Source organism: Anser brachyrhynchus (genome assembly GCF_964034855.1).
Source record: "Anser brachyrhynchus genome assembly, chromosome: 3".
In the NCBI taxonomy this organism is placed as follows: Eukaryota; Metazoa; Chordata; class Aves; order Anseriformes; family Anatidae; genus Anser; species Anser brachyrhynchus.
In genome coordinates, this window is record NC_137696.1 from 60,614,258 (window position 1) to 60,638,627 (window position 24,370).

The 24,370-nt window shown below is 36.4% G+C and overlaps 1 protein-coding gene across 4 annotated transcripts in view; it reads left to right on the top strand.

Annotated features, from left to right (window-relative positions):
* Positions 1–24,370, top strand: part of ZDHHC14 (zDHHC palmitoyltransferase 14) — a 108,375-nt gene that overhangs the window by 67,435 nt on the left and 16,570 nt on the right. For all 4 annotated transcript variants that reach the window (XM_080587036.1, XM_080587038.1, XM_080587037.1 and 1 more), the window contains exons 3-5: positions 4,466–4,624; positions 17,097–17,234; positions 20,768–20,816. In XM_080587036.1, coding sequence (XP_080443162.1) covers positions 4,466–4,624; positions 17,097–17,234; positions 20,768–20,816 — 346 coding nt within the window. The remainder of the gene's footprint in view (positions 1–4,465; positions 4,625–17,096; positions 17,235–20,767; positions 20,817–24,370) is intronic.

Genomic DNA, 24,370 nt, shown 5'->3' on the forward strand with positions numbered 1-24,370 from the left:
TCAGAGAATTGCACAATAGCCTAAAGAAATACTGCTTACGAGTGCAACTTGCTTATGTTTTCCCCCTTTTCCCAAGATGGGATACCAGCCTAACTGTCATACCTGATATTGCATGTTTTAAATAACATTCATAAAATAAATCTAATAAAACTACACCGTGCATCAAGTAAGTCTTTCAGAAAGCTCTTGCACTCGAGGCTTCTTTCCCCCAGCAAATCAATCACTGAACATTACATTTACTTCTGGGAGTGAGAATACGTTTCACAGAAAATTCTAGGCCTAAAGAAGATGATGCAGTGCAGCTCTTCAGAAAATAACGTGTAGCGTTTCCCAAAGTCAAGGCAGTAAGTCTTTTATCTAAAGTCGGGAGCAGTAGTTGGTCAGTGTTTCTTGTTGCCTATCAGATGAAGAGTTATGTGAAGAATGCAGTTAGCAGCTGCTAGTGGCTGTCTAAGCCAGGTTCCCAGTATTGTTAGTCCCTGAGGTTACTGTCTGGAAACAGACAAATGTTATTTAAGTTCTTTTCACTTTATAAAATGACTCTTCCTCTTGAACCCCCAGTTGTTAAGTACGTAGCTTAAATTTAAGTGGTTCAACGCAGAGAAGACATTTCTTAGAGGAAGTTTATGTTTTTGCAGATTTTTTTTTTGTTGTTGTTGTTCTTCAGATGTTGTAGGTCATACATGAAGGTTTTTCATTGCATTCTGTTTTCCTCAGGAGGAAACATTACAAGTATTCATAGGTACTGATTTTTCTAATGATTGACGATTGAAATTGTCACCTTTAAGTTGACAACAAACCTTGCATGATATGGTCATTGGCAAGTTTGTATGAAGAAAATGTGGAGATACCTTCTAGAGTGTGGAGATACCTTCTAGAGTGTGTGTGTGTGTGTCTGTGTCTCTGTGTGTGTGTGTGTGTTCTTAAGATCGTAGGAAAATTGACCAAAATAGCAAATGTTTGAGTGGAAGGATCCTGTATGTATACGAAATTCCAGCTCCTGTCTCTCATCTAAACTGCACCTCCAATTAGTAATCAGTATTATAATTTGAGAGAACTACGTGGAGTATGTTATAATGTTACATGAGAAGCTTGCAGGACTGCTGTCTCTCCGCTAAATACACGAAGCAAGTTTCTTGCAGCAATTCAGGTACCTTGGTCCTACAAGGATATGGATCATGTCCTTTGTGGTTTGTTTTTTTTTTCCTAAAATAAAAATGATGGAGCCCCATCTAGTGCATGAACATTTAATGCTGCTAGATACGTTTTATAAAATTTATCACAGCAAAGTACCATGGAAGATGGAAGGCAATTCCATTAGTGGGAGAATTTTACCCTTTTTATAAAATAGCTTGCCTAACTGCATCAGTAGTGGATTGGAAGAGAAAAATGTAAAAAGCAGTGGTCAAATGGAGGTTTATTTGGGGAAGGCAATTCTGTGAAGGTTAATCTCAGTATGCATTAAAGGGACTGCATATATTAAAAGATTTGTCCGTGTTAGAACACAAGTATGAGCAGTCCAACCGAAGGCTAATTGCAGTCTGAAAATCATTATGAGACGACGACAAGGCATGTTTTGCACACACAGTGTAGATAAATCTGATTAAATCCAAGCACATTTGACTTTGCCCTGTTGTTGTTTCCAGAAAAAAAAAAAAAAAGTTAATAAACAGAATGGCTGAGTCTTTCAGGTTTGATTGTGCAATTTAGGATTGTGGGGAAAATTCTGACTCCATGGAAAATCAGCAAGACTGTTTTCATTAATTTAATTTGCATCAGCTTTTGCACTTGGATTTTCAGATTAATTTGCCTCAGTTAGGGAGCATAGGGATTGGCTGTCTCTGTGAACTTGAACTTCATGGCACAGGTTAGGAAGGAAATCCTCTTAGAAAACCAGCATTGTAAGTGTAACAGGCTGGCCAGTAGTCTCCCTTTTGCACCAGAGGAAAGGAAAGTTGCCTTTGAGATTCTGCCAGAGCACATTTTAAAATAAAGTAAATACAGGGGACTTTCTGAACTTCTGAAAGTTTTTTTCAGTTGCTGTGGATTTTTTATGAATAAATGTTTCAAGAGAGGGAAAAAGTGAATTCACCTAGACTGTGATTTGAAAGTCATTTCCAAGTAACATTTTCTGAGAGAAAAAAAAATAATGTTAGTGTTATTTCACAAAATTCATTGCATTGGCATTTCTAAACAGTATTGAAAGCTGCAATTGTATACCTCAATTTGACTATAAGTATCAAATGGAAAACATTAGTTTATTAATGAACTAGTAGTCACAAACATGTTTGGATGAAAAGCTAATTAGGGCTAATGACCTACATTTGTGTTCACAACTTAGTAGTCTGTCTTGACCCTTATGGTCAGAAATGGACATTACCCTGTGTTTTGTAAGGTCCGTGGACTTATGTAAAGAATAACAGGTATTACAAGCCTGCTTGTGATTATATCACTGAAGGTACAGCATATGGAAGCATATTTATCTTTTACAGTGATAGCAACTAAAATCAGCAACAGAGGATTTTCATAACCACGACTTTTGACAGTTTTCTCCCCTAAAAAGTATTATATTGTCTCATGTGGACTAGTACTCCTCCTACAAGTTATTTCACCATTTCACAAAGCATACAACTTGTTCTACAGAGAAAAAATGTTCTCTGTAAATATGAAAGATTTTCTTTCCACAATTATAAGAAATTCTTCCCTGTTTTCCCTGTGTCTCTGCAAAGCTTTATACGGTATAAGTGCACTTATGCTACACCCTCAGAAGAATGTCTTTTCAGCTTAGTTCTGAATAAGAAAACAAAAGCAAAAAGTTACTTAACTCAAACCAATGTGTAATCAGTGTAAATTGTATGCACGCAAAAAATGGTTCTCAGTGTAACCTGAAGAAATTAAATGACTCCTAGTGACCTCATCAAATTCATGTATCTGCTTAGAGTGCTTTAAAATCAGTCATTTAGCTAAGTTTCTTTTAAGAAGCATAAGTATGAAAAAGCTAGGAAACTTAAGATAATGTCCATATTGCACATTAAACAACTTTTATTGTAGAGATATGCTTCGACATGTAGCTACACTAGTAGCTTACAGTGCAATACTTGTTAAATCATAAATACTATAGCAAGTAGTACTGGCCTCGAGGTCAAAATCAGTGTTATTGATTGCTGGGGGAGCCACACAGCAACCTCTGCCTCCACGTGCAGATCATAGGACCTGGCTCAGCATCCCAGCGACAGAGCAGGGACTGGTTCAGATCCAACAGGATCCATGCACCTCAGCAGCTGTTTCTTCAGTACACACCACTTCTTTCCCCTCAGGAATGCTTCATATCCTGGTTCCCATACGTGCAGCTATTGCTTCCCTCCGTCCACCTCCTCCAAGAAAGTTTTCTGAAGTGCAGTTGTTTCAGTGGTCAGATTCGCAGTGGCATCCCACAGATACTTCTATTGGTGCGGGCTTACCGAGTGGGTGAGCAGCAGGCTGGGACACGTTAAAGCAGCTGTGCAGGTGACCCTGACTTTGCAATGCAGTTTCAGTCACGTACTGGAAAATAATTGTCTTTGTTTTCCTATTGGTTTTACTGTTCTTCCTGTCTGAAAGTAATAAATTGTTTTCTCACTTCTGTGGTCTTATTTGACTGTGATTGTACGAGAACTGGTATATGGAGAAAAAAGTACTGTTTGTACACGTTCACCTTGCACAGCATAGCTCAGCTTGGGCGCATTTAAAGGACAGAACTGAACTTCTGTGATGTAGCCTAATCAGTCCTTTAGTTACTGGAAAAACGAATGCCAATGTCCTAAAATCAAAAAGAAAGCCCAAACCCCACCACTTTTACCACATGAGCTGGTTGGAAACTATTTTTATGAGCAAAAACAAACAAACAAACAAAAAACACCTTCAAAATGTATACAAGTAAAATTGGGGGGTAGATTTTAAATTTCAGAAAAGCAAGATCTATAAATGTGCTCCATTGTGAATAATGTAAATAATTTCTTGCTGGTCAGTCCACTCTCGTTTTCAGAGATGAATGTCTTCCTTGGAGCAAACTTACCTTTCAAGGTCGAACTAAATAAAGTCTTTTGGAAAAACGTCTATTTTCAACTATCCTGTACCAATAGCCGTAATTGTCTGTAATGTATTCTTCATGAACTACTAGGGGATATGACAGCATAGAAGTTTGGTGGTCTAGGTAGCTTTCAGCTTTTGAGACTTGGATTTGAGTGTTTCCTTTTTTCTCTTTAATTCAAATTAGTTGGTTGTGGATGCTGTTTGTAATCATCTCTTTGCTATCTGTAAAAGTTGTTATTTTAGGAGAATGAGAAGGAAAAAAAAAAGTAGTTTAAGTCTATTAATATGGAGTTCATATAAATTTGAGACTTGCTATAGATTGCCATCAAGGATGATTATGTGTATACAGTACAGTTTGTGTGCAAAACTTAATGTGTTGCATTTCCATGTTTAGATATTGCAAATGGCTCCAGTTCAGGAGGATACCGCCCCCCTCCCAGAACAAAAGAAGTGATCATCAATGGACAGACAGTGAAACTAAAATACTGTTTTACTTGCAAGATTTTCCGCCCACCTCGTGCCTCACATTGCAGCCTTTGTGATAACTGCGTAGGTGAGTAAAAAAAAAAAAAAAAAAGATATGGCATATGTTCGACTTAGTTGCTTATGTGTTTTGAATACTTTCGATATTAGAGAGAAAAGAAGAAATCTGAGTTAGTGACAAGATTACTCATGAGGTCACTTGCTGTGTTCATCCTTTTTCCTACGAGCTCTGTTAAACGTTAAGAGCTTGAGAGGAGGCAGAGGAGGAGGAGAACATTCCAGTGCAGAGGGAACTGAGTTTTGCATGAGTCTCAGGATTGTTTCCTTCCCCAAAGTAAATTGCAGACAAGGAGCTGCTTTTCCCTTTAATTTAAGACCAACTCTGCAAGGCATAGTTCAAATGGCTAGGGTTGCACTCTGACCAGAACACACACCATAGGTAATTCCTACCTTTGAACAGTTTTAAGTCTAGGATTTTTTAAGTCAGAATCCATATGAAATTACTGGACAAGCATGCTATATTTAGAGGGTAAATAGATGATGTCAGGACCTGAGGATATTTTGTAACGATAGGGGCTTTTTTTTCCCTCTGACCATCCTGTCTTTTTCATGACTGTTGCTTTGGAGGGCAGGCAAGGTGATTAAGATATGCTTGGATTTAAAAGCAAACTTAAAAAATAAAAAAAAATAAAAATAAAAAAGAACCACCAATCAAATCTGAGTAGTTTTCTAGTTAATTAGATCCCATTTAGAGTTTAGTGCTGCTGATTAGCACGCCGTTGAGCCTGTGTCTTATGCATTCAAGAAAATAATGTAGCAAGATGTCTCCAGCTGAGAGATGTAATTGCAGCATTCAGCAGTGATATTTTTAGATATAAAGCAGTCACTGGAAGAATCACAGTTTCGTATGTAGATGATATTCATGGACTGAGTACGCTTACATGAGAGCAAGAAGTGTAGCCTTTTGGCCTGGTGCCATCAGTTGGTATCTGTAGATGCTTCCCTCGGTGTTGCTGCTGTTAGAGTTTTCTAAGTGTTGTAAAAGCTGTTGGATGTGGCAAGGAGAGATGTTTATGAATTGCAGCTGACACCTCTTCAGGAAAGTATCATATCAAATGTGTAACCTGGATATTATAGTGTGGTGGTATTGCTCAAAAAAGCTGACAACATGAAAATGCAGCTGTTGGCCAGTGCAGTAAATAAATGCTATTGTCCTCATCAAGAGAGTCCATCGTAAGTAAGAGCAACCCTCCCATGCATACCTATTTTAAGATTACGTTTTGGCTATTTTAATAAACGATGATTTTCTCTACAGGTTATGTGCAATCTGATTATGTCCTCTTGATATTAAATTTTGTAGTCTACTCTAAGAAATAATTGGTGATGGAGGGGGGGAAAACCAACTTAAAACAGTTTCTATCTTCTGATTTTATCTGTATCGAAGCAACAGCTGTGAATTTGTATGAATATATATATATCAGAGAAGAGGCTGAGCCAAGTGACTCATATAAGTGATAACTGTATCCAACAGGATTAGATTTTTCTACTCATAAAATAGGTGAGATGATTGCAATGTGTTCTTACACAATTTTGATTTAAAGCTTTTTTTTTTTTAATAATTAATTTATTGGAATGAATTTCCCGCATTTTTTTCTCATCAGCTTTTATAATGGGAATTATGATAAACTGTGACTTTTCAGGGTATATTACGTAGTACTTTGTTTCCTGTCTAGGTGCAGGCATTTGTCATACAAATGTTCATGTGTATTTAATGCAATAAGTGAAATCTATAAGTATTTGTAACCAATTTTCTATGAAAAATGGATGTCAGGAGAATTGGATTGCTCACATACTTTGAAAACCTAACAATGCAAGAGTGTACAGTTACTCAGAACATATGTTATGAGGTTTGCTTCCATTCTTAAGAGTCAGCATTGTCTATATGATAATGCTTTTATTTAATTTTAGTTTAACATATCTTACAATAGGTGTGAGTATTCTTCTGTCGCTATAATTTGCTAGTTCCTTAATTAAACCAGTGCAAAAACACTCCTGCTTCACACATATACAGGCACTTGAGTAACTTATGTTTGCAACCCACTACCAATATGCTTACGCATTCCTTTTTACCTTCTTGTTAGTTCCTGACGCTTTTGCTGCATAATAATTAACTACAGAGAGTGTGTGATAAAGGAATGGAGTCTTTCTTCAAACCAGCACTCATTACGCAGAAAAAAACAACTTACTACCTTTCCCTAAAGGTGTTTTATGATACTGGACAAATTAATGCAGTGTGACAGAAAGGTTCTTTCATTCAGTGTTTTCTGTTGATGCTTTTTTCCTGTAAGGAATCCTTAGCAGTGTTTTTAACATGTGAGTACCTGCGAAAACTAATTCATGTTTTTTCCCCCCTTATTAGTTGTACTACCTTTTCAGTAAGCCTATCTGTTACTTCTTGGCACTGTTTCTGATTTTCATCCTACCACTCATTTTTATATGTAACCATGTAGCTTATTTACACAAAAGGTCATGTAGCTTATTTACACAAAAATAATGTATTTTTAAAAACTACCTAATTAGAATTGTACATATAGTAGCAATTTCAAACTCCTTTAGCTTCACAATGTTTTCATAGTAGTATCCAGAGAAATCTGGATTTTCATACAAATGCAGTTTGTTGCATTTGTATGTAATGCCTTCAAAAATTTGGTCAGTTCCTTTCAGTCAAACATCTTGGATGTATTCCTGACTTGCTTTTTTTTAACTGCCTTTATGAATGGCAGTTGGAAGTTAGCCCCTCAAGGGCTTTCTGTGTACAATATGTTGCTTAAAAATTATAGGCAAATTTAAAATAATGTACATATAAATACAAGAGCTAAAGGAGAAAAAAAAAAAGGAATAACCCCAGCAATCAACTTCTCAGCCTGGGCTAGTTATTGCTGAGTTTCGACAACGGAATGTTGATGCTTTATCTGATGCTATTAAAAATCCAATTGTCAGGTTTCCTTCTGAAAATACTTTTTCTTTATATTTTTGGTGATTTCAACATCAACTTTCTTTTGTGATAAATAATTTTAGATTTCTTTAATTTTATTTTTATAATAAAAGCTGAACAAGAGGCAGTTGATTGTTTCCAAACTATTTCCCCAGATATAGTATGGAATGACTAAGCAAAAACAGTGACTGATGATTAGCAAGCAGTAAATCAACTTAGTCCAAAAAACAGATGTCTAAAGCTTTCTTTGTATTCACATGCCACAGTTTTGCCTATCGAGCAAAGTAAGTGGCTTAGACCAAGGCAAAAATCCAGTATGTTAAAAGAGAATTACCATTTATATTCCTAAAATAGAATTTGTCCTTATTTATTTATTCTTTTTTTTTTTTTAATGTATGTCATAAATTTGTGGGTGATTCATGGATAAAGATAGCTTCTCTTGTCAGGTCCCACTGTGTTTCTTTCAACGCAGGTAACTTTTTCCAGAGAGGATTGAAAGCTCAAATTTTTGAAGATGGCTTCTTTTTGAAATGTTTTCATTAGGATTACTAAGAAATCACTTTGATTTTTCAGAGATCCATTATGAGCATGAGAATGGCATGCTAAGCTAGACCAAAGGTTTCAGTTGGTGCAGCAGCCTGTTTCCTGCCATGGCCAGAGTGGATCCCCAGGGAAGAACAGAAGAAGAGGGCAAGCATGCAGTGATACTTCCTGCAGAATATTCTCACGCTTTCAGAAATTTTCAAAATAGGCTTTCCTGAGCATTTGAGGGTTAACACTTTGTTTTCCGTAGCTCTTGATGGATTTGAGGTAGCCTTCTTCATCAATCCTACCAATGGTTCTGTTTTTTGTAGGAAGTAGGATTCTTCTCACCTGTAAGTTTGGTTGCTTTTCTAAAGTTCCTAAACATGAAAACAAGTGTCAAGATTTTATTAGGCTGGCAGGGATCTGGGTTGTCTTTTTCAGTTTTTATGTTCTTACAGTTGAAGAAATTGGGTGTTATGTAAAGACTTAAAGATATAGGTGAGTCTAGAAAATCTAAGACTTTGAGCTTAGTTTCTTTTCTCTTTTGATTCCTTTAACCATATATTATATAGTTAGCATAGAGTATTAATTATTTTATATCCAACTGTAAAATTATATATGCTACTTTCTGGGGGCGTTGATGAAATGGAAATATTGTTTCAGATTTTCGTTAGCTTGGATTTCTCTTAGAAGCTAGACATTACAGTGGGGAGCATGCCAGGGAAAAAAAAGAAGCTAGATCCTTGGGAGCAGGGAGAAATACTTGAGGTCAAAATATAGTAAAACTGCTGGTCCTTTAATAATCAAAACCATATTTGAATATATGAGGATATACGTCAATGGTAAAGAAATTATCCTTTTTAACCCAATATTGGAAAGCTAAAAGTGAGTTGTATTACTAAGGTCCTTAAGCATACGAAGGAGTATTTGATTAAAAATTAGTAAAATATAGTACAGGTTTGTCTAGGACATTGAGGATATTTTAGTGGGTTTGGTGATCAGAATCAATGAGCTGTTAAGGAAGACAAAGCAGTGGATTACGTAAGCAAGAGCAAATGGTTTCTGTGTAAAAAACAAAACCAGAAAATACGCTATATTAGAAGCAAATAGACACCCTCTTTCTGGTTAAATCATCACTTCCCTAAAGCATTTTGACTAGGCAGTTGTAGCCATAGTCTTGTTTCTGATCCTGGCTGGTTTACATCGATGTATTGTTTTGAAAATACTGTGTGTCATGTACTTAGCAGTATGCCAAACAGCAGATTCTGGATAAAAATCACTGTTCTAAAAAATAGGTTCCCTGGTTAAGCACTAATGTTGTAAATGTATTTTCTTCAAATGGGGAATTATTGAATAAAATGTACATAACATCTAACACGCGATGCAAGACATAGAATTACCTGTGTGTTCTGGGAGCAGCTCTTCCCAGACATCATTCCAGACACCACCATCTTCCAGCCCGGAAAACACTAGTTTCTTCAAAAGCAGGCTGAGGGGTGGCATTGTAAGTTTTTGTGGTTTTTTTTTTTTTTTTTTTATAACACTGACACTGTGTCTGAGAGTAATTTGCCCAAGACTTCCTGGTCCTTTATAACCATCGTACATTTACTTGATGTGAGGGCTTCATTTTGCTTGGGTTTAATTCCATTCTGTAGCACACTTCCTTCGTTCCCTTATTATCTCTCCTTTTGCTGTCAAAGCTTTTTCATGACCTTTGCCTATTTCTTTTCTTATATTTTCTGGGTTTAGATAAAGCTATGAAGTACTGCTATGAAAAGAGTGTCATTTTCACTTCATTAAGGGGCCTGATTTTTGAACCTGTTAAGCCTTAGCTCCAGGTCTCTTGAAAAGTGACTCTTTAGCTCAGCTGTTAAAACTACAAGGTTAGCTGCTATGTCCTTTTTTCCTTTTTTTCCCCCTTTAGTTTTCTCTCCAGTTTTCGGAGGTGAGAAATGGCTATGTTTCTTCTTGTTGAAGGTGTGCTGCCTTTTTGGGGCACTGAAGAGGCTGCCAGGTGGAGCACACAGCAGCATTTCCAGACATTGTATATTATTTGTCTATGATTGTGCCATCTAGATACCAGACGTACTTTAGAAGTTCAGGGAGCATGGTATGTGTGTCAGAGAGATTGTTTTTATTTTTTAAGTTTAGGCCAAAGCACTGGGCAGAAAGTCTCTTTAAAACATGGAATGGTGTCTAAGGTTACTTCAGAGAAATATATTATAGCTAAGGTGTTGGTCTGAATATGTACAAAAGAGCAGAGATTATCAAAATCCCTGAGTATGTAAATGATGCTGTAAATCTCAAAAGTCAGAGTAGAGATTTCTGAGAGGGGAAAAAAAAAGAGAGAAATAACTAGGAGAAAATGCAAAAGAATATTATTAGAAACTGAAATAAATAACCAATATTTACATTTGGTGCAATAACAATTTGAAAGATGGTTAAGGAATTAGAAGGTAGGTACAAGGCAATGGTAGAAGTGTATAAAAGAAAAAAAAATGCTTTTCAGTAGAATAAAAGAGGAATAAAGCCATGAACTTTGTAGAGGTTGATGCATGGATACCCCACTTACCTTAGGAATGAGTTGGGTTTTTTTGAGCTCTCCTCCTTCATGATTTGGGTGCGTGTCTGGCAATTTTATGGCTCCTAATGTGTTGTATTTATGTGTAACTTAGCATATTTACAAAAGTATGTGTACAAGGAGAAGATGGTTAAGCAGTGAGGTCCTTCGCTGTGCACTCTTATTCTCAACTGCTACTGCTGCCTTTGAAAATGTCACCATTAGTGTGCTTGCAGTCAACAGGATTTATTGTTAATTAGTCAACATTGATTATTGGAGGTAACAGTGAAGTGGGCTATGTGTCAGTAGGGTTTAATTACTGTGATCATGCTAAGGCAATGTTTGGATGTTTTCCTAATAAATCGTTATTTTTTATTAACAAAATTAAGCGTGTTTATTTTCTTTTTGTGAGTAACATTAGTCTGCCACTATTGAAGTTGATTAGAGAGGAAAAAGTTGACATTGCAACTGATTTTCTTAAAAATCCACACAAATAGCTTAGATTTCTGGTGTAGTGCTTATGCAGTTGTTGGAGTAAAATATGTTGAGTATCCCTTGCATTTGCATCTCTGAATGACTTTTTGGTATAAATATCCATGCACATTATTAATTTATTTCATTAATTAAGGAGGCCTATTTTCCCCAATGTTACATTGCTGTTTCACTTTTTATCATTTTGTAGAAATCAGTTTAGTGTCTAGAAAGTAATCTGGAGTAAACCTTTGGTGCATATTTCCCGAGTGTAAACTTGAGGCCAGGAGGTTCGCTCTGTTCCATTTTGTTTTCTTGGGGTATTTTGGTTGGGGATCAGAATACAAAAGTACTAAAGCTTGGTGGTTTAAGGGATCTATTGTGCATTGTCCCTAACAGATGTTCTAAAATAACATCAGCATGTGAATGTAACTTGCAATCAGTCTTCTGTTATTCACTTCAACATAAATTTCTAATCCAATTTCATTTGAAGTAACAGCAAAGGCATTGTTAGGAGGATGACAGTCTCACAGGTGAATGTTGTGTATATTAAGTGATGCAAATTGATCCATGTTTTTGATTGCTGTTGCCAGTTGATGGCAAGTCCCATCAGTCTTTTTAATACAAAAATTTTTCTCATGAGTAAGGACTTCTAAGTCAATGGAACGAAACAGCTGATCTAAGGATATTTTTTATGAATAAGCTATGAAGAATGGATACAAGACTTTTTATTAGTTATGTCAAACTGACTGTAAAGGCTTTAATGCCATGGTTATATTTGGTTTTGTGTATGTGTACATGATTCAGGCTGTTGAGATTGAATTACTGTATCTTAGAAGGAAAAATACTTTTTGTAATTAAAAAAAACCCCTCGTTTGTGTTCCTTAGCATTTCAAGAGCAACCAAATTCTGAAAATACCCTTTTGTCATACAAAATACTAAGTCAAGAAGCATAAATAGATGTGGTCATATCATGACATCATAGTTCTACAAAGAGCTTTAATTGTCATTATAATAAATATGTGCAGATGTGTTGGTATCTCTACATAATTGCTCAGTGTGCATCCAGAACAAAGGATCTCGTGGTCCTATCTTGTCCTGCTACTATCAAAAGTAATTTCAGTTAGAGCTGTCTTGGTTACTTGAGTAGGAATGTGAGTTTGACTGTCACAAAATTTGAATAGCGGGCTGTTGACTCTTCCCCATCCTAGGGTGCATGTTTTCATGTGCTAAACAAAGCACAGTAAACATTAAGTGAATGCCTTAGGTTTGTGTCTTTGCTATGCAATGCTTTAATTGAATGAAATGGGGGAATTGCCAAGTGAATTCTGACTTGTGCTCACTGGAATCTGCAATTTAATGTCAAATTGTACCTGCAGGCCTTTTGTCTTCCTTAGACCTGCCTTCACATTAAGCTTCAGAAAACATACGTTGGTGTGCAGGGATCCAGTCGAGCAAAGGCAAAAGGAAGCAGTTCATAAATAATAATAAACGTTTCTGAAATCACAATGCATCCAGACAACAAAAGCTGCAAGGACTAGGCTGGCCTGTAAAATTTCTGTGTAAAAACACTTTTTTGTTCTTGGTAAGTTAGAAAGCTTTTACTGAGTGCTTTGAAAGAAGGAAGAAAGCTTTAGAGTCATTTTGTACATGGTTTCCTGGAGCTCAGGGATTGAAAAGTGGAAGCTGAGCATTTAAGAACTTAAGGAGTCTCCATGCTGTGCTGTGGAAAAGCGGAGGTTTGGCTCTCTGCTTCTGAGCATCAAGGAACAAGCTTCCATGTGGCTTCTAAAGGAAACGCTCTGCGTCTATAAGGCCCAAACGCTCCATTGCTTATTAAAATGGGAGATGTTATCATTTTTGGTTTTATCTGTGATATTCAGCAGTTAATGTTTCTTAAGCAAGTTATCAGATCTAAATGTTTCAGGGAAGTTAAAAAGTGAGAGAAGTGTCTAAAGCATGATGTAACTTGTGTGTTCTTCTATGTGGTCCCAATCCCATATATCACTGGGTGAGTTTTAATGAGACCGCTGGGTCCTGCCGACAGCTCACCACTTCTAGGGCAACACCATCTGAACGTCCTCCTTCCTTCCCCCTCTCATGTGATTCTCGCCTTTGTGCCCATTCAGGCAGCCCTTACTAACACAGCCGCTGGTAAGCCAGTTTTACTCACTGAGCAGCCAACAGAATAATTTCCTTTTTTTCTTTCCTGCCAGTTCGGTGAACTGAGCTGACTCAGCAGCAGCTTAGACAATGAAAGAAGGAAGTGGGATGAGGTGACAGGAAGGGCAGCACGGGACCACCTCTTTCACTGCTACTGAGCTTTTAGGTTGGCTCAGTTATCCTGTGAGGCCTCACACTTGGGCTTTAGTTACGAAGGTGCTGGTTAGCCTAAGTAGTTAGCCAAATTCCAAGGTAGATCACTTGGGACAAACTGGTAAAATAAAGTCACTGTTGGAGGTTTGCTGACATCTCTTGAGATTTCTTACATCTTTGGTTTTCTGTGGTCTTTACAGCAACAATTTTAGTCTCCATTTACCTGTCTCCTTTTTTCATTGATCCTTCACCTTATAAACTGTTCACACATTTTTTTCAGTCTTTTTGTTTACATCTGCTTTTGTTCTCAGACTCTGAAAAGTTCATTAAAACTGAATTTCTCCTGCGGTCCTGGCAAGTGTTAGCCAGTAGTAAGGCTGATGTTAGAGCTGAGCTGAATTAACACTGAGCTGGTTCAGAAAGGGTCATCCCTTCTCTGGCAGTGTGTTCTTTCGTCTTCACTTGTGTCAGCTTCGGTGTTTGTCTGATACTGGGATGAGCTGGTTTGGGGAGCTAAGCAACAGAAAATCAACCCTAGTTTTAAGACAGTCTGACGTTGTGAACCAGGCCCCCACAAGGTAAAACATGCACCAGTCTTGGTCTGTGGAAGGAGAACACAGAGACAAGAGGTTGTTCACAGGATTTCTAGAAGAGGAGAAGCAGGGCTGTCTTTCTCAGTAGTTCTCTATTAGGTCGTTACGGCTGTAACACCATACCACATCCTGAAGCAGATACCTGGCTTATTCGCTTAAAATTGAATGCATGATGATGATCTGTCAAAGCTGCTTTGGCCCTGAGATGCTTCCATAGACAAACTCCAGACCTTGTAGCTCCTTTCCTCATTAAGTTCTAATATACTTTCTATTAACAAGAGCTTGTATTAGCAGTATTTTGATTTTTTTCATTTGCTGTAAACATTTTTACATTAAGTTTGGCATTAAGTGTATAAATACAGCAACTATGCCAGGATACTTTATAAATTCAAACCAAAACCACAACCATCACCTCCAAACAGTCCATGATTCTTCATAACATGAATCAGTTGCATTTGTATTTGCCCAGCATTTTTGGTTCACAAGGGCCAGAATTCCCAGCTTCTCTCAGCATTGGTATTTTTCTCATTTCTCAATGAAGGTGAATCTTAATTTTTGTTACCTGCATTGTCCAGACCAAAGGCAAAAGCTTCCTTTTCCAAATTGTTGTTTGTTCAGTTTGCAGGCTTCTGGAGGGGAACTTGATGATACTTTATTTCTTCATTGATACTTATTAAGATAGTACTTTCTGCAAGGAAGAAGAAAGAGCTCTAGTCTTAAGAGAGTTCATATTTCTCAACAGTGCTAGGAGTTTCTGCTTAGTATGTGTCTGCTCATTTTGCCAGGATTGGCTGTTTTCTAATCCCTTGCTATTTAAGATACTATTTTGTGGCATTATAGCATAAATGTCACATCCCTTTGTATTTTATGACTGTCTGGGAAAAATGAGGCCTGGTTTATTCATAACTCACATAAATCCTCTAGTACTTCCCTTGCTTTGTTAGACTTGTTTCACATTTAGCACTGTAGTGATTTTTTTTCAACTAGCCTTTACTGTACATTTCTGCTTTATAAATATACTAGGTAGTTACTTGACTCCACAATTTGAGCAAGGTGTTTACTGAGCAATCAGAGCCTTCAGCTTACCAAAAAAATTTGAAGACAGAAATAGAGAGGAGGGGCGAGTAAGTCAAAATACGTCTCTATTACTAAGTATATGTTTATGTGTATGCGCCTCCATATAGGTGTGTGTATTTGCATAGGTGTGTGCTTGTATGTGTGCATTTATCTGCATCTATCAAACACATACATATATTTAAATATTGTTTCACAGCTAGAAACTGAGCTTTATGTCAGTAGAATTCGTTGATTCCTAGTGTGTGAGCATAGAAGAGAATTAATGTGAATGTATGGAATTAATTTTCTAAAGACATGTCGTGATTTTTTTTTATTTTTCCTGAAGCACTAGGGTGCAAAAGTACCCTGGGATTATACTTTTAGAAGTCTCTATAACTGTATTTTTCTTTGTGGTAGTATTTGCTCATGTGTTATGTTAGGTACTCGTTAAATGAAGTAAAGTGTTTATCAGACAATAAGGACTCATTCAGAAGCACAAATGTAAAAATCAGCACTACTGAAATGTAGTGGCTACTTATTTTGGAAATAACAGTGTATTCCACTGAATAAATTGCCGACTCTTAGATATTGGAGGTATTTAGTTCTTGGTATTCTTAGCAGTCTCTCTAAATCAAAGTGTTTCTGAAGCCTTATCCTAAGTAAGTTCAGCAACTTCACCTTGAATAGCCCCACTGGAATTTGAAACAGATTTATGGCAGAAACATGTGGTCCAAACATCTGTTACACAAAACCATTAAAAAACCTGAAAGTCTGGTGAACTCAGAAATCTGTTGTGCCTGTTGTTTTGATGTCTTTTTTTCCTAAATGGAGATAATCCTAAATACATCCTTCAAGGAAAACCTCCCATGTAGGTCTTTAACATAAAGCCATAGTTAAAATAAACTGGTGTGTTTGAACAGATGTGCCTTTTTAACATAGAGCTTAAGGACTTCAAATTTATAGCTTGCCTTTCCTGTGCAATTACAAATAGTTTGATATTGTACGTCAATGGAAGCATAAAAGTCACAGAAAACAAAACAGGGTTTGGATGAGGATCAGAGGGTGAGAGTCAGTCAGCATGAGAGCATCTGTCATGTGTTATGATCTTGGATTTGATTAGAAATTTAAAATTCTGACATTATGGCAGTGTAATCTCTCCAGTTACGAAAGGCCCTTTTGTTTCCTGACAATCGCTCCATTTTCATTACCCAGAGTTTTGGGACGAGGAGGTTCCCGGCTGCCTGGAGCTGCAGGGCTCACTGGTCCCACTGCTGTTTTCCAGCACTGGTGTTTGGGACGCTCGATACTGAACTGCCCTGGCGTCTTCCTGTCCCATTAACACGTTAACCTCTCGGGGAAATAAAGGGAAAGGGTTCAGTTTAGTAAAGAAAAGTATAAGCAAATTTTACAAGGCTGCCTAAATCTTAATGCTTGAAAAATGGTTTGTGTGAATGGTTTTACTGTTCTGAATGGGTTTGTAAGGCAGCGTCAACTCTTAGTTGAAAAATAGGTGGTCTGGAATGGAAAATACTTTGAGTAAAACATTTAAAAAAAAAAAGTGGGAGGGTGTGAATATTTCATATGCCGTAATTAATGGATGGGATGGTAGTGGGCATAAAAGTCAGATGTCATCGTGACAGATGTAAATACGAAAACTAATTCTGAGTAGGAAAGTCACTGGAAGAAAATATCCTTGCTTTGAAAAAATGCAATTGAGTTGGTACTGCTCCATGTAACAGTGGATAAATACAAGCTTTTTGGTCTGACTGCACAATTTATCATAATAATGCTGCAAGTTCAATGGGAGCTCACCTCAGTCATGCTTTAATTTATTCAAGAGCTGTAAGTTTTCATTAAAATATTCCTTTTTTCTTTTCTTTTTCCCTTCTAAGTAAGAATTTCTCTGGGGCTAGTTGCAAATGCCAATTAAATCGTGAGTTTTAATAAAGTATTCAGAGAGCTTTTTTCCAAGTAAACAGCATTTTATTAATTGTTTTCCATTTTTTTCTTCTGCCTCTCATTTCAGAACGGTTTGATCACCACTGTCCCTGGGTAGGCAACTGTGTGGGGAAAAGAAACTACAGATTTTTTTATATGTTTATTTTATCTCTGTCCTTTCTGACAGTCTTTATATTTGCATTCGTTATCACCCACGTCATCCTTCGTAAGTATGCTGGTGAAATCAGATTACGTATGTAGCCATTTACTTGAGTTTTTTACTTTTAAGTTAATCTTTTGATCATTCAGGGTTTGTTTATTTATTTATTTATTTGCCTTTCCTCTGAAGCTTCACAACCCCCAGTGACTCCCACTCTGGTCTGTAGCAGACCCTGGTCATGGTAGTCATTGATCTAGCACTGGCGTTACCTTAATAGAGTGTTAATTTTCTGATCTTTTTTGTAGTTTTATAGACGGTTTATTGGAAAAGCAGCACATATACTGCATGTCTAAGTATACAGTTAGCATCATTTTCCCAAGAACTTTTTTTTGTTTAAGTATAGGTCAATTGTCATCCAAACAAAAAGGTAAACTACTAGAAACTAGTTTTGACCTATTTTACACTTTTTTGTTCACTGTTCAGTTTTACATCTTCCTTTACCCTATTTTTAACATGTTACTTTCATTTGCATGACATTCTGAGAATGGCCAATTTATAATGGAGTGAATCAGATAAGCTATAGGTAGATGAATATTGATGAGTTTGAGATTGATTTTTATTTGTATTGTGAATTTGGTTTAAAGAAGATATTTCCCAGACTTTGGGGTGTTCATTTTTGTTATTTTGTTTTTTTTTTTGTCGTTTTAACACATAACAAATTGTGTTAGCTCCTGTATGATGATGATCTAATCTGTGGTGATAGGTTATGAACTGTCATAAAAAGAAGTCCTTTTGTATATAGTAAGGGGTTTTAACCCATTTTCATTAGGACGCATTAAAATATTTCACTAATTATATAGGATATTGCCTTGAACAGTATTTCCTCAGTCATTTTGGAAATGTGATCTTTTCATTTCTTTATATTCTGTGTTACAATGGAAGCCTGATAGAAGTAATAATTCTGGTTTATAACACATTTATAGAGCTAACCTGATAATGGCAATATTTAGAGAATGCTTTACTGAAAAATATGCCAGATTATGTTTAATTTCCTAAATAATTTACGCTGTGAAGGGATGAAAGTTTATAGTTTGAAAAACACAACTACTACTCTTGTTCGTGCTTCACAAAAGAAGGGCAAAAGTACTGAGTGGCTGTCACACAGTTCAGAAATGCAGCACTAGAGCTAGGGGCAGTGATTTTGGAGAGTCTGGATCAGCAAGTTGTTCTCGCTGCCAGATAAGGCCTTTCTAATGTCAGTTTAAAGAGACGAGGAAAAAACTACCTAATTGTTTAAAAGGGAAAAGTAATTATTGGAAAGAGAACACTTTCTGTTAATACTCAAAATTTATTTGGGCATACATGTGCATGTATTTGCATACCTTTTACAGTTAAGGCATCAGCATGTTTTTTGTCACCTTTGTTAAAGTTCAGTAGTTGAAAACAATTGGTCTGACAATATAAAGCTACTTTTGAAGCTAATCTACCTTTATTTCACAAAAACTACAATGCTTTTTTTTTGCAGTTTTCAGCATAAGAATTACCAATATTATGCCAGTATTTCATATTTTGTATATCATGTTGATTTATCTAGTGGATTTTTACTTCACAGCATGCATATCTAATTCTAAGTGTGAATTAGACAAAGATCAGAGAGATTAATTTTGCCTCTGTGTGGCTGAGAAGAACTTCAGCTTTGTATAGGTGTTAGAGGTAACATACAGTAAATGTTAAGTGCTAACTTGTCTAAGTGTATCAGCTGTAAAACATTCTCACTGTGGAGGTTTATCTGCCTTGGATGAGACAGCAAAAATGTCCATAATTCTAAAGACTGGTCCTCAAAGGCAATGGGAGCAGGTATGAACTGTGAGTATTTCATTGATGTTTACTACATTTGAGCTTCAAGTTCAGCATTCAAATTTATCTAATATATTCTTGACTGTATCAAAAAAATATTCAGCCCGTATTGGGCTGAATGCCTTTGGAGAATATCCTTTTGAGAAGGGGCTGAGGGATGTTTACAAGCAACTTGAAGGCATTTGTGTTTGTTTTTTTTTAATCTCTCATAGTTCATCCTAATAGAGAAGTTCCTTCTCTGACCTTGTTGATTACATAGGAAACATATTTTATTTTAAATATCTCTTGATATAGACAAGTTGTTGAAATCTGTGTAATTTTTTTTATAAGTCTTACATGCTGCCACTTTAATAATTTTTTGGTAAACCCATGTGGTAATGAGATGCAGCAAACTTCTTGTTTTCTGTGGCGTTATTTTCAAGACATCCCTTGGAAATTTGCCCTTTTCAGGATTAAGAATCTTTGCACATATTAGTATTAAAGATAATAAATAGACTTTGTAAGTCAGCTAATTGAAAGGTATTGTCTTGCAAGATTTTCTTCCATCTCCCCAAGCCTAAAACATTTTCAATACTAGTATGTCTTCAGTTTTTCATCTTTGTATGAGGTATCAGTACTTCAGCTGTATGTTGGAGCGAGGAAACTTCCCCTTCTGATACGCTGGGAACTGCTTGTAAGTGACCAGCAGTAGGGAATAGAGATCACAACTACCTGCTGCCATTGCCATTAAGGATCCTAAAAATAGTAAGAAGCTAGGGGAAAGTTCCACTAGTCTTGTGCCTTGAGGCTAAGACCAAGTGATGAGAGTCTGAAAAGACTCAAAATACAAGGTAAGTAACATTCCGTTTTTAACGATAAACAGAAAAATTGACTTCACAGGTCAGATATCAGGATATACACTCTTTTCTCTTTTCTTTGAAAGACATCTTGATTAATCAGGATTCTGCTCTCCTCAGACAAACCTTCAGATGGATTTAGCTAATGGGAAATACTTTCAACTTGATGCATTTATATAATTTAAATTGCACACTAAAACGCAACAAGTATGTGTCTTATGTGACACTGAATCAATTTCTACAGACAAATTCACTTGCTGCATATGTATCAGCCAGCAGTCAAATTGCCCTTTTTGATAAATATCTCACGGTTGTGGAACTGAACTCTCCATCTCCAGATCATTGGAGCATGCTGTTCTGGAGCTCTTTTCAGCTAGTAGATATCTTTTATTTTCCAGAGGCAATTAGCACCTACTAAAAGGGGGGGTGCATAAAAAGAAATGTCTACACAGGTGCAGTAGGAGCAGAATTATAGTCTAGAGAACTTTGTCTGTTTCCAGAATAAAGGAGGGAAAGCTGAGAATCTGGGTTTTTGCTGTAAATTTTCCAAGTCAAGAGGCTGCTTTTGAAAACTGGTATTCCAAAATTAAAGAATTAGCTTACAATTTTTTGTTTCCATATTAGATCTGAAAAAAACAGGGATAATCAGAAATCTTATTCAAAGGAAAGTATGCATGCATCAATTTGGTATTACTGAGAAAATATTCTGCAGATGTTAGACCTGATAACATACACAAGTTTTTTTTCTGATTTGTTGCTGCTGAATAACATAATCTTGGATTCACATTAGTAAACCCTAAACTACAATTATTCAGTTGTTCTTCAAATACTGTGTATGCACTATGGTGAAAACAGCCTGTAGTCCAATTTCTTACTGAGTTGGTAATTTGGGTTCTGTTCCTACAGGTTCTCAACAAACAGGGTTCCTCAATGCCCTCAAGGACAGTCCTGCAAGATATCCTTTCATTGAAACAGGTTTTAGATCTTATTGTAAAGTAACATCTGGGATGTGTTTTTGTTTTGTTGCTTTTGTTGGATATGTACATTTGGGATTTTATCAATTAATGATTTCATCACTTCTTGCACAACAGGATTTCTCACCACATGTTAGAGGTAGCAAAGGGACTAGTCTGGGTTTTTCTTTTTCATCATCTTTTGCAAGCAGTACCCTTCACAAAGGTCTGTAGTTTTCATGTGTGAGGGAAATATGTTCCATGTATTTGTGATGGAATTCATGAATATATTTCACATTATGCCCATGCTGTGGTTTCATTTGAAATATCAAAAGATTCTTCTGCTCTTACGGTAAAAAAATATCTGAAATGGCTGATTCTTGTCAGAATAGAAAAAATAGATTGTGAAACAACTGTCTCTGAAGAGTTCAATTCCTAGAAGTATTTTTACATTGACTTACTGTTTTTAGGGAAGTCACTTTCAAGTGTCAACTTCTGTTAAGTTACATAGAAGTAAGCAGATGCATACTGGGGGACTACTATTCTCTAAATGCCCAGTGTTCTATTTATCATTTCATGGGAGCTTTTTGTGTATTTTCCACTAAGTGAGAATGGAAAAGGATCTTCCTGATCCTACCTGAAAGCAGCTAACATAACAGAAAAATGGGAAGCTGACAGAAATTCTCTTTAATTTCTTCCTTACATTTCTGTACAGACTGTAACCTTCGCACTTCTTATGGATGTGTTTTGAATGGTTTATGTCAGAATAAGCAGTTTGCACCTCTCATAAAGCTATTATAAAAATAATTCTTTTCCATACTCCTGCCAAGAAAACTTCTTCTGGACACTGCACATCATAAAGTTTTCTCTTTTTGACAGTAGATGAAAAGAAACTCCCATCCTGTTTGCTCAGTCATTTGTAGCTGTATATAAAGGCAAACCACTCTTTCCAGGTAGGTTTTCCAAGTGTCAAATTCTACAAATTCTGTAGATATGATTTTCTTTAATGTGTGTTTGTTAGGTAGAGCCCACGAGCTGCAAACTCCCTTTTAAGCAAAACCAGTGTTTAAATTTTCTTAGTGTGCAAATAATTTTACAAACCACAAACAAACTATTCTAAGAAGCGCAACAGTAGCTTCCAAATAAAACTATTACAATTACTTCTTACAAAAGATTATTCTTTCATACTTTGTTCAAACAAGAATAGCTTTCAATTGTCCTTAAATCAAAAGGTAATTGACTGTGCATTTGAGGACCCTTGTACAGGAACAATAGACTGCTTGTTCATAATTTGCATTCAGGGATGTGCCAATTTGACAGGCTCTGTAGTCAATCTTGTTGAAATGGCCTGGTTTGATAGTGACACATTGGACAATTTAATAGCTTGGTTACAATTCAGAGCAGTAAAAAATTAAATTGTCTGAATGGTATTGGGAATGTTGCATCAGTTCATTCAGACACGGAGAACGCTTCATGTCTGTATTGCTAAAAAGCCTGTGCAAGATACCATGTTATGCTAAAAAGCTATGCTTTATATTGAGAATATTGCTTTTTTTTGTATTGGATTTTTATTTAACAGACTCAGTCATGCTAAGCTAACATAAAAACACCTGCTCTAGAGATCTTCCAGTTCCTCAAACCAAGATCCAAAAAGAAGTCTGAGGAATTCCCTTTTCTGTCAGTAGGAAACTAACTTTTGTATTTTGACCCTCTGGAGTGTAATCATGGCAAGAAACATCTTGTTACTGCTGTGCTCATTCTGCTGATGAGGTTGCAGAGAGCATCCCTCCTTCTCAGGTTCCTCTTCTGACCAAGTGATTCATCCTCTTGGTCTTGGTGTGTAGATTCTACTGAGCAGTGCTCATCTACAGTCCTTCTTATGATATCTACCCTCTCAAAGCCCAATTAGGTGGACTTGTACTGTGTCCACTTTTGGAGGGCTGTTTTACACCTTCTGAACTGCCTGCTAACAGCAATCTGCTTCCTTAGCCATTCTCAGTTATTCTCCTTGCTTTAAGCTATAGCTGTTGCACAGCCAACTGAGAGTAATTTCCTAGCTTGTGTTGGTTTGATTCTCCACATGGTTTGAAGAGGAGATGACAGAGTAGTCAGAACATGCTGCTCAGCAGTGCACTTCAGTCATTTGGCTGCTGTTGAAACAGATTGGGTCATAAAGCAAACAGCTCTTTTCTGGTTTTTAAACCACTTTAAAATTGTACAGACAGTTCATGTATTTCCCAATTCATTAGGTCAGAGCAGACATGCAGTACAAGACTCTTCACTGTTAACTAATATTAGGATATTTTATTGCAATTAATTATGTCCATCCATGTATTTTCCAGCCTGTGTCTCTGTATAATGGTGAGGAGCTGTCATATTTCTCTTCTGTTGATAGCTTCAGTGGTAAGAATGTTATTTGTATCTTTTAAGGCTGTGTCCTTGTTCTGGAATATTTTGAATTACTGTTGTCTTGGAAACTGGCTTCTTTAAAGGTTAGCATACAGTTAGTATACAGATTATTTTTATCTTATTCTTTTCGCATTGTCTTGTTCTAACTGATTTATTCTATCAATTTTTCTAGCAACCAAAACCTTTTCTGCTTTTGATTCATGCTCCCTAAAAAAATCCACTATTTAAGGGTTGCAGAAAATAGCATTCTAGAAGCAAATGTATTCTGCGTTCATGGCTGTTGTAGGTAAATGAAACTAAATAAAAATAAAAAATAATAATGATTAAAAAAAAAAAAAGCAAGAAGGAAACCTTCCATAAAACCTTCCATAGGAACTTGCTCTTTTTGCCTGAGTATATGAAGTTTAGAAGCTACTTTGTTGTCTTGCTGTTGAGATGATGACTCCTTTAGAGTTAAAGGAATTATATAAACTGTAATAAGTATGCAACACTGGGTGCTGACTGACTTTCTTAGTATAACAGTCTATTAAAACGTAGTTACTTCTTTGTGGCTTTCAGGTTATGCAGTTTGTAAGGAGTGAAAACAGAAGCAGTTTGAAAGTGAATGAAAGGAGTAACAGATGCAAGATGAAAAACAGTTAAACAATCTAATAGCATAGCCTGTTTTTTTTGTTTTTGTTTTTGTTTTTAACTTTTATGCTAAATTTAGGAAGGTAATTCTGTGCTTTTCATTTGCATTGTTCCCATTGGGAGAAATTAGAAAAGGTAAAGGTTACTCTTGCATTGAAAAGCCATTCAGTTCATGGAGTTTAAACCAAACCAGGGTTGAAGCAGCTTATTGATTCACTGATGACATATAATTAGCTAGCAATCAGTTGGGGGTTCCCAGTCTTCCTGTCAGTTTTGGACAAATACTGTACAGTTCTGAGTATTCAAGCCTACCCCAAGTATTCAGGCCTAACCTAACTAAGGCTGAGAGAGTTGGAGTCCTTCATCCTGAAGAAGGGAGGGCTCTGGGAGACTTTATTCCAGCCTTTCAAAAGTTAAATGGGGGCCTACAAGAATGACAGACTTTTTACCAGAGCCTGTAGTAACAGGAGAGGGGCTAGATATTTTAGACTGAAGGAGGGTAGGTTGAGATTAGATA